The sequence below is a fragment of the Nothobranchius furzeri genome, chromosome 1 (assembly GCF_043380555.1).
Source record: "Nothobranchius furzeri strain GRZ-AD chromosome 1, NfurGRZ-RIMD1, whole genome shotgun sequence".
Taxonomy (NCBI): Eukaryota; Metazoa; Chordata; class Actinopteri; order Cyprinodontiformes; family Nothobranchiidae; genus Nothobranchius; species Nothobranchius furzeri.
In genome coordinates, this window is record NC_091741.1 from 88,797,953 (window position 1) to 88,808,423 (window position 10,471).

Here is a 10,471-nt window from a genome sequence, read left to right on the forward strand (position 1 = left end):
GGAGCTCCCTAGGTGGTATGCTGCCCCCGACCCGGACCCGGATAAGCGGAGGAAGAAGATGGCAAATGTAAGATTTAGATATTAAGTGAGATCTTGGTGAGATTATATTTAAACAAATAACCGCTTAAATAAAAAACATTCATGTTGCAGATGTATGAAACTAAAGCAAGTTTTCACCTGAGATTAAAAAAAAAAGGCGATAACGTCAGTATCTTTTGCGCAGGCGCACTGGGACATCACACAACCGCAGTAAGCAAACATGGCAGCCGCGGTCGACAGTGTTGTGAAAGTGTAAGTTTACCTTTATTTTCTCTTAGAGTGAAACGTCCAGTCACACAGGGGTGCATTTTCTTTGGGTTACTTATCATTTTCCGCGCTCCTCGTTCAATTTCACAAAGCTCACCCTTGTTCTTTAATACGATAACTGCCCCACGAGAATTACGTTATCGTTGTGCTACAGTTAGCTTATTAGCCGTGGGGAGTTAAAACGAGCGTTGTGAAGCCACTATTTGTGTCAAGCTCAATCTCTCGTGAGTGTGTTTACGGCGGTGTTATACACAATAGCACTAACCGGGTTTAGTCAGCAGTCTGTGTGTGGAAAGAGTGTGTTAAAGCTCCAGTAAACTGACAGGCTGGCGGGCGCTTTTCTGCTAACAGTCAACCTTTTGTTCTGACAGCCCTCCATCGTTACTGTAATGTGTGACATCAATACCCTGCGATTAAGCAGTACCGTAATAAAACAAAAAAAGGGAAAGGAGATTAAAATAAGTAAGAGCGACATTTCCTGATCATGTCCTTGATGTTAACTGCTTTCGCTTTAAATAATGTGATCTAATTACTGCACATCAACTCAAACCAAACGGTTTAGAAGGCATCTATTCACCACCGTGTTGACCAGGATTCAAGCTAATAAGCATTTGGTTATTTAGTTAATAATTTCAAAGGATTCTACAGCTTTTTTGTGTATAGTGCTGCTCCAGTCTGCTTAATCACACTACCAGAAGTGTGCAGCTTTACACACTTTGGTCGGGAAAAAAATACAGACATTCAGTCATAAGCAGTTTGTTATCCTGCTTAGGAAACTGCCTGGTTCATTAAAAACAAAACAAAAACAAGCTGGGTGTGTCATAAAAACGTGTTTTGTTGTTTAGACACTATCTAAGCAATGAAGCATTTGTGTATACACTTTATTTTAAATTAAAATGAATGATTTCTAGAGCATCTTGATCATCACAGATACATTTTAGGAGTGGGAAGAAATGGCCAAATCTTTAACCACTTTAGTTACTTTGTATATCTCCAGCAGTGACTGGAACTGATTTGTCCTGGTGTGTGTTACTATTCCATTTCCCAGGCTAGGAGAGCAGTATTACAGGGATGCCATGGAGCAGTGCCACAGCTACAACGCTCGTCTCTGTGCCGAGCGCAGCATCCTCATGCCCTTCCTAGACTCTCAGACTGGCGTTGCTCAGTCCAACTGCTATATCTGGATGGAGAAGAGACACAGAAGTGCAGGTACATCATTAGTAGAAGAATAAGAATAAGCGATCATTCATATTGCACCTCTCAAGATAAATATCACAAGGTGCTTCACAAGAACAAAAAAAAACATTTAAAAATGGTTTAAAAAATATCATAAAATTGGGAAAAGTAAAAAACTGTGATTAAAAATGTCAGAAAAGGAAAAGAGAAAATAAATAAAAAGGGTAATCAGTGGATCCCGGGAAGAGCAGAATTGGTAGAAAGATCTGAATGAGGAGAAGGTAGTGAGGAAGAATCAACAGAAGGTCACACCAAAGCCAGCCTGAACAGGTGAGATTTCAGCTGCTTTTTAAAGGAGACTACTGAGTCCACTGATCGCAGGCTCAGGGAGAGAGAGTTCCAGAGTCTGGGGGCCACAGCAGCAAATGAAGAAGAAGAAGAAGAAAGTATCATTTCTATAGCGCCTCTCAAGATAAAAATCACGAGGCGCTTCACAAAAACAAAAAAATATATAAAAAATTGTAAAAATATAAAAAAGCATTTCGAAAATGTTTAAAAATATTTTTAAAATGAGCAAGAATAAGCAATTGTGATTTAAAAGAAAAAATGTTAAGAAAGAGAGAGAGTGAATAGGAAAGAGGGAAATCAGTGAGGAAGGTGGAATAGGTGGGGAGAGCAGAATAAAGAGAGAGTGGTGAAGAAGGTCATACAAAAGCCAGCTTGAACAAGTGAGTCTTCAGCTGCTTTTTAAAGGAGACCACTGAGTCCACTGATCTCAGGCTCAGGGGGAGAGAGTTCCAGAGTCTGGGGGCCACAGCAGCAAATTATCTGTCACCTTTGGTCTTTAGCCTGGTGCTGCACAACCAGTAGGCTTTGATCACTGGACCTCAGGGACCTGCTGGGGGTGTAGGGACTAAGAAGATCACCAATGTAAGATGATGCTTGTCCATGTAGGGCCCTATAGACCAGAACCAGGATCTTGAAATGAACCCTGAAGTTGACTGGCAGCCAGTGAAGCTGGAGGAGAAGCGGGGTGATGTGGGTGTGTTTGGAGGACTTGGTCAGAAGCCGAGCACAGGCATTCTGAACCTTTGTGTAAGATGGTGCTTGTCCATGTACGGCCCTAAAAACCAGCCAGGGATAAATAAAGGCTTTTCAGTCATCATCTTCATCATCATCTTCATCATCATCATCATCATCCTCCTCCTGAGCGCCTCAGATCCCTTTTCTCAAGCTCTAGGTTTTGTAATAAATGTTCAGCCAAATTATTTCCTAAATAGCCTATATATTTATGACTGGCTTAATAAGTATTGGGGGAAAAATTCATTTTTAAGATTAATTCAAAATATATAAATATTATATATAAATAAGATATTCAAAAGACATAACAACAACACAGCCCTTGTTGTTATTATTCCTCTTACTTCGAGTCTTCTATGTCTCACCAGGTGTCGCTCCAGGACAGCTGTACTCTTATCCAGCCCGTCGTTGGAGAAAGAAGCGGCGCTCCCATCCTCCAGAGGATCCCCGCCTGGCTTTCCCAACTCTCAAAGCAGGTACCATCTTTAATGGAGTCTCTCTTTTTTCTCCACTTATTTGAAGGATTGTTAGATTTATTATTCACAGTCTGTTCCAGTGTAAGGGGATACCCTAAATGTTGATGCATCCATTACTGTTTTGATGGGCCCATGCAGATGATTTGGAGCTGGGACTGAAGCGGGATACTTTAGGAGCGGTGGATGGGAGCAGCTTGGAGGCGTTGCTGAAAGGGGAGCCCCTTGAAAGGAGGGGTGGTGTGTCGGAGCTGCGTGGACCTGAGGATGATCCAGCCACTGTGGAGCCTCCTGCTACTTCAACGGTTACTCACACGTCCTCAGGGCGCATCCGTAAGGTTAGAATCAAATCTGGTTGTTGCAAATCTAAAACATCCTCCTCCTTGCACTGCAAGCTAATCCAGATCCTCTCTGCAGAGAGTCCTTGATCACGACGACTACCTGGATGATCTAGATGATGAAGACTTTGAGGATGAGACCCCAAAGAGGCGAGGCAAGAACAAGTCCAAGGTGAGTTCTTAAAATCCCTGTTCCCTAAAGCATCCAACAAGTCAGAAAGAAGTTTTGAAGTACCAGAATGTTGTATTTCTGTTTCTGTGGTAATGTCTGAAACGTCTTGAATTGGCTACATAGGGCCGGGGTGACAAGAACGGCAAGAAGAAGTCGGAGGCTGCAGCGGCAGCGCTGGAGGAGAGGGACAAACCTTACGCTTGTGACAGTGAGTAGAAGCTCAACCACGTGCATGTCAGCTAAATAAGCTTTTGCTTGTAGCTCCTCAAAGATATAAACAAGCTTTCTGCTTTCTGCCGTGCATGATGTGATCCAGAAGATCCCACTTGGAGTGGGAACTAAAATTAGCAGCAATGTAACAAAAATAAAAATGACTTTGGATGTGTTGCCTTTTTTATTTTGTAAATTGTTTTTTTCTGCAATGATGCTTTTTTCTGTGTGCTGTCTAACTTTTTGAGCCCCAGCTCACTTTGCAACTGCTGTGTGAGTGCTGTTGGTGTGTCCCCTGCAGAAGAGTCATGTGAAAAGATAAAAGGCTGATATGGAAGTTCCTTCTTCTTGGGCCCTTTTTTCAGGGGTACCCACCACAATAACGCTTTTTTATGACTGTGTGTGTGTATATCAGTCTGTGGGAAGCGCTACAAGAACCGTCCTGGCCTGAGCTACCACTATACACACTCTCACCTGGCAGAGGAGGAGGGCGAGGACCACGAGGAGATCGAGGCACCACCCACTCCTCGCCAGCCTGAGGAACAGAAGAGTGAGTCCCTCTAGTGCTGATAGCGGCAGAGAAAGAGGGGGGTGGTGGTGGTGCATGCGGTGTAGCATGTGTTTGTTCAAGGAAAGTGTCTCTCATTCTTTTTTTTCCTCTTCTTTTTTGTGTTTTTTATTTTGAATCTAATTTTTGGTTTACACTGATGGTTACTTCATGCTTGCACAGTTTGGGACATCTGGCAGTTCACCATCTGTGTTTTTCTTCTTCCAAGCAACATATTCCATCTCATGGGTGTTTTCTTTTTTCTTTTATGCACTCAAGGGGGTGTTCGCATATTCATACATACACGTGTGGGTGTTTTCTCTTTTTATTTCGGGGTCATTGCTTCATTTCTTTAAATCATAACTCCGTTTATCGTTGATCGGTTGTGAATCTATGAATTGTGTTAACTCTTTTTCTTGCTGATGAACTAGTTAAGACTTGGAAGTATCATCTAGAAATGGACACTGGTGTACTTATATGTAATGTGTGTGTAATTTTGCGTCCTACAGGGTTAAAACGACACTTCTAATGTGCATGAACTATTCTTTATTCCTTTTTCCTGCTCAGCAACCAAGAAGGGTCCCAATGGACTGGCACTGCCCAATGATTACTGTGACTTCTGTCTGGGAGATTCCACCTTAAACCAAAAGACTGGCCAGTCGGAGGAACTGGTGTCCTGCTCAGACTGCGGACGATCCGGTGGGAGTCTTTTATTTAGAATAAGTCATTCATGTCAGTTGCAGCGAGACAGAACTGGATTACTTTTCAAAAGTTGTTTATCAGCTGAATGACCACTGATACTAATAGATATGAGAGCTGATGAAAGAGAATCAAGCATGCTTTAACTTCATTTTTTCAGTTGCAAACTTTCCTTAGTTTGAGATAAAGTTACCGTAACTGTGTTTGATGGGATGTTGGCCCTGTTTTTACTTGAAATATGGTCAAAACCTTCATCTGTGACCTTAAACGTGGTTGTAGTTTGTTGTTTTGTTCTCAACCTCCCGTTGTGTCAGAGTTAGGAAGAAGTGCCAGCACTTAATTACAAGCTTTCATTTAATCAGAGATAAACACTATTCATATTTGTGTAGCCATGCTTGAACCGTAAAAAGAGACATTTGTCTTTGGGTGGTAGGTTAGAGGGGGGTGGAGCAAAAGTTATATTGATGTTTAATTGAAATCTGTCTTTGTCTCCTTTGTAGGCCACCCGACATGCCTGCAGTTCACACCAGTGATGATGGCTGCTGTGAAGACCTACCGCTGGCAGTGCATCGAGTGCAAATGCTGCAACGTTTGTGGCACATCGGAGAATGACGTGAGGCACTTGTTAATGCTTGCTGTGACACACAATGGCTGCAGTGGGACTAAAAGTCAAGTCATAAAACAAAAATAAATAAAAGACAATATAAGTTAGTTATTGGACATCAAATGTCTAGTCCTTGTCATTTAAAGGGGTGGTTATAGACCATAACATGAAAATAGTCTCCTACACCTATCTCCTGCATTAGCTTCTGATCAATCAGTCAATCAATCAATTAAAGCTTTATTTATAAAGCTGATTTATAAAGCTGATAGAAAATAGACGGTGAAACTCTAGGATTTGAAAAGCCTGACAGATCTACTTAACAATGTCACTAACATTCATGGAGTCATCCATCTTCACTCACGATGGAGAAGGCTGTTGTTGGTTTAGCCTCCAGGAAACAGCAGAGAACATCCTGACTAGCTAGCTAAGCGCTAGCATTAGCAACTCCACTACCTGACAAAACTCTTTAAGGCTTGTGTCATTTGTGGAGATAAAACATCCACGTTACAAGTCAGAGGTAGAGTCGTGTTTCTGTTTTCCACTCTGCTGACAGATTTCCAAATATCAGGAAATAAGACTCCAAAACCTACTGTCTGAAGCTCAGCTGTGATGTGGTAACTTCAGCACTGACGTATACGTAGACATGACGTGAAGTGGCGCTGCCTATTGGTGCTGCTGTGGTAGCTGACCGCCATCTTGGATGGGTCTTCATTTGCCCCCAGTGCATTTATTTCTACTGAGGAAGGTGCTTAGCCAACAACTACGACAACAACAAAAAACATTTTACTATTCTTTTTCACAAAGTCAGACATATGTTATGGCACGATAGTTAAAATATAAATACAATTAACTCATTCACTGCCAGCCGTTTCCTGATCGCTGAAGGCCTTCACTGTCAGCGTTTCTCAGTTTTTATTGTTTTTTTTAAGAGTCACAGAATGTTGCGCGAGGATGATGTCGATGCCAAAACAACCAAAACAATGAGAAGACTCACCTCTTACATCAGGAAGATTCTGTGTTTTTCGAGCGTTATCCGTTCTTTCATGATCCGTTGTCAAATTGTGATCGGCAGACGCTTTTCTGGTTTTCGCCTCACTTTATTTTTTTTACAGGAACAGCCCAAAACGATCTCCTAACACATTGCTTTTCTGCTGCCTGATCATGTGACGTGTGACGTATGCAGATGAAGATTGGCTTCAGAGCTGAGATGTTTGTTCTCTCAGCACGGGGGCACGTTCCGATGCCCAAACAGTTAAAAAAAAAATGCAGCAAATGACGACTTTAGTCATCCATTGGAGGTGAACGGTTGGATTTAAAATGACGACTTTAGTCATCAATGGCAGTGAATGAGTTAAACAAAATTAATTCAAATAGAAAATCCCAATAGGTAGACTAGAAAAGTCCCACATGATCTATTTTCAATAGTGCACTGTTTGTTGCAGCCATAGGCCGCACAAAAAGCAGGCATTGTTGTCCACCCTGTGTTGAGTCCAGTCGGATTTGGAGAGTGAGGTACCCACCCAATATGGTGGCAATGCTGTTCACTCTCCAGCGCCCCAATTGCATCTCTACATATTCATGTCTACGAACTTCAGTTCCTGGTAATGGTCCACCAGTATATTGCCCCCCCCCCGGGAGAATGACTTACGAGAATTTATTCCTACTAGAGACCACTATAAATGTATTGATAAAATAAGTCGCCCACACCTTTAAAGGATGTGCTGCATGTTACACACAACTCCACACACACCTTCTGCTGTGGCTTTTCTCTCTGCTCTGTTGCTCAGTTAGCATCCTAAGCTGAAATGTGAAGTTTCCATGATAAATGATGATAAATGACCCGCACTTGTATAGCGCCTCTCAGAGTAAGGACTCCAAAGCGCTTTACACTACAGTGTATCATTCATCCATTCACACACACATTCACACACTGATGGTGATGAGCTACGATGTAGCCACAGCTGCCCTGGGGCGCACTGACAGAGGCGATTAAATAAGAGAACATTATAGATTCACTTGAAACAGAAAACATTCTGGTTTCACCTATTTCTTCATGGCTTTTCACTGTTTTGTATTTTGTGCAGGACCAGCTGCTGTTCTGTGATGACTGTGATCGAGGCTACCACATGTACTGTCTAACTCCACCCATGACTGAACCACCGGAGGGTAAGCTGCTTCTGCACTTGGATCTCAGCTAATTCAAAAGGCTTGATTTAAAGGTCACTTGCATCACAGCAGTCCATGGTTGAGTCTTTCACTGACTATGGAGTCAGGTCACAGGAATCTTCACAAGGACGTGTGTGTGAGCCTCTAAGCTCAAGTTCCTTCAGCTGTCAGTGAGGAGTTTTAGAAAATGTGGAGAAGGAGTTTTCGTTTATTCTGGTCAACAAGAAGAAAATAGAAAAAAAAAAAGCTTTTGACAAATGAGTAATCTGGTTAGACATTTAGTTAGCATTTAGCAATGTTTTGAAAATAAAACACGACTTTCTGTGAAATACAGCTTCCTGGGCCACCCCTTTTAGCTTAAAGCAGATGTTGAGAATTTCTCCTATTTAAAAATATGAAGGAGGCAAACATTTGAAGTGATTTTTACAAAGATAAAATATTGTTGGTGGGTTATTCTTTTCTATGATAATTTTTACAGAAAGAGTTGATAATAGCGTTGTGATCTGGAGTAAAGTGTTGAATATTCTGGTGGAATTTAGGAAGTCAGAAGATAAAGAAATAGATGATTATTTGCAGATATTTCCACACTCTTAGTAAGACTCCATGAAATAAAACTGATGCTGAGAAAAAGTCTTGGTCAGGTATTCCCTACATGATTTGGTCATCAGAGCTTTGTTGCTTGGTCTGTCTACTAAAGATGGGCTTTCTCACAAACAGATAAGTGATTTATTTTCCTGCTTATGAAGTGTTTTTATTCTACGGTCAATTTATCAGCTCCAGTTTTGAAAATGAAGCACCGGCATAACACCGAAGAGAATAGAGTCTTTAAATTACTGTTTTCCTTCAAAACAAGAAATCAACTGAAAATAAACATCCTAAAGAGAAAATTAACATTTTTAATTCTGGAAATTGTTTTCTTCCCCATTTTATCCATGTGTATTTTTTGTTGCAGTAACCCTGATTATTTTTCTAATACATAGTTTACATAGAACGCATGATTAAGTGTGTTACTGACAAATGTATTCCTACGTAAAACCTCTCCTCCGTGTTTCTGTGATCCTTCCAGGGAGCTGGAGCTGCCACCTGTGCCTGGCTCTGCTGAAGGACAAGGCCTCCATATACCAGCAGAACCAGAGCTCTACCCCCGAGTGACCCCAGAACACCAGCCCCTCCTCTCAGCAGCAGGACCCCACCCCCAGGTCAGAACCTCCTGTCAGTCCGGACTGCTGGGCCCCGTCCAGATGTAGTAGCTGGGTCAGATCGCAGATCAGCTTTACGAAGCGTTCTCAGCTACAGCGTTAGCCAGGGGACACGCCTCAGATCAGCCAACACGGGATCCAACTATCACTACCAAGTCCCTGAGACCTTCTGTCCACCCTGTAACATATCGTGGGTAAATACGTTACACACACACACACCTGCTGGACTGTTACACACACACGCACACACAGACCGAGCGCATGCAGTAACCATGGTAACTGCTGTCTCCATTGGAGCTCCCAGGAGAAAAAGGATTAGCATCACAACTAATTATCAGCACCCTTCACACTCGGCGAGAGCTGAGACGACAGTTTGTCTTCTTTTAAATGATCTATTTTTTACTCCCCGAGAGCGACGTCACCACATATGTGCTCAAAGGATATTATTATTATTATTATTATTATTATTATAATGATCATGGTTTCTGGTTACTAGTGGGTTTTTGTAGTGGCTTTCGTCTGTGTAATGTTGTCCCATTCAAATTGAGCGTTTAGTGCTTTTGGAACGGTTTCCCACAGGAACCACAGTGGCTCGTCACGACAACGTGGTGGGACGGAGACGGTGAGGTCCGTCAGCACGAATGCTCGTGATGAGGCTTCTTAAAAACAAACACTACAAGAGAAAGACAAGTTCACCAGACTAAAACCGAATGTTTAATTTTATTCCTGAAGACCCATAATTAGCGGGGAAACTGATGGTGGTTCATTTTTCAGTTGACTCTTTGACCATGTTGCAGCATCTGATCAAAGATGAATTTTAGCATTTAAAAGAATAAATTGGCAGCGGTATTTTTTCATACATGACAGTTGACCCAGCGGCTTTCACTGACGACCGTAGCTGCTTTATAACTCATCACATGGAGGCTGGTTTGCATGTAGATCAGACAGTTTCATATCACAAGTGTTTCTTTTTTTTCTTACATTTGATATTGCCTCATATTCTGTTAGAATCGGGAGTTTTTACTAGTTGAATTTTGTAAAATCTGGTATCACTTCAGTATATATCTCCTATTGCATTCTATGTACTGTATCGACTTTTCTACTTTTGTTATGACTGTGATATGTTTAAAATCATTTGGTTTTCCAGATATGTCACACTTTCATCATACGTATTTGTAAAACTATGTACTTTGTTGTAATTTTTTTTTAACATTTCTTTTGTATTGAAGCTGATTTAGCCCAACCAAAATAAAAATCTATTTGAAAAAGTAAAAATAGTTTCTGATCATGAATTATTTGTTTGGAAAAGCTGATGAGGTGATTTTAAATTTAGGCCGATTCTGAAAGTAAGTTTTTCCACAGCAGTGAAGCTGATGGAAAAAGCGTCTTAAACGTTTATAAAGTCTGTATACATTTACCGTGGATTAGTGATGCCGTGTAAAACATTTTAGAAGTAGCAGAAAAATCCACCTGAGCTGCAAAATGATAAATTTTTTTAAGA

At 41.4% G+C, this 10,471-nt stretch overlaps 1 protein-coding gene across 2 annotated transcripts; it reads left to right on the forward strand.

The window, feature by feature from the left end:
* The first annotated feature begins 210 nt into the window (after positions 1 to 210).
* On the forward strand, positions 211 to 10,245 carry LOC107377286 (zinc finger protein ubi-d4). 2 transcript variants are annotated; one of them, XM_015946807.3, is made up of 11 exons: positions 211 to 291; positions 1,355 to 1,515; positions 2,931 to 3,038; positions 3,177 to 3,373; positions 3,453 to 3,545; positions 3,669 to 3,753; positions 4,171 to 4,305; positions 4,870 to 5,001; positions 5,502 to 5,614; positions 7,690 to 7,771; positions 8,838 to 10,245. In XM_015946807.3, exons 1-11 carry the CDS (start codon positions 260 to 262, stop codon positions 8,921 to 8,923), a joined length of 1,224 nt encoding a protein of 407 aa, XP_015802293.3. In that variant the 5' UTR covers positions 211 to 259; the 3' UTR covers positions 8,924 to 10,245. The 2 variants fall into 2 exon arrangements, with proteins under 2 accessions (XP_015802293.3, XP_054595103.2); XM_054739128.2 differs by lacking the exon at positions 4,171 to 4,305.
* The last annotated feature ends 226 nt before the right edge of the window (positions 10,246 to 10,471 follow it).

Bases quoted from the DNA above. Each gene is read 5' to 3' on its own strand.
- LOC107377286 (XM_015946807.3), top strand. From the start codon at position 260: ATGGCAGCCGCGGTCGACAGTGTTGTGAAAGT. The intron at 292-1,354 runs GTAAGTTTACCT...TCCATTTCCCAG, and splicing joins GTCGACAGTGTTGTGAAAGT to GCTAGGAGAGCAGTATTACA. The intron at 3,754-4,170 runs GTGAGTAGAAGC...TGTGTATATCAG, and splicing joins CAAACCTTACGCTTGTGACA to TCTGTGGGAAGCGCTACAAG.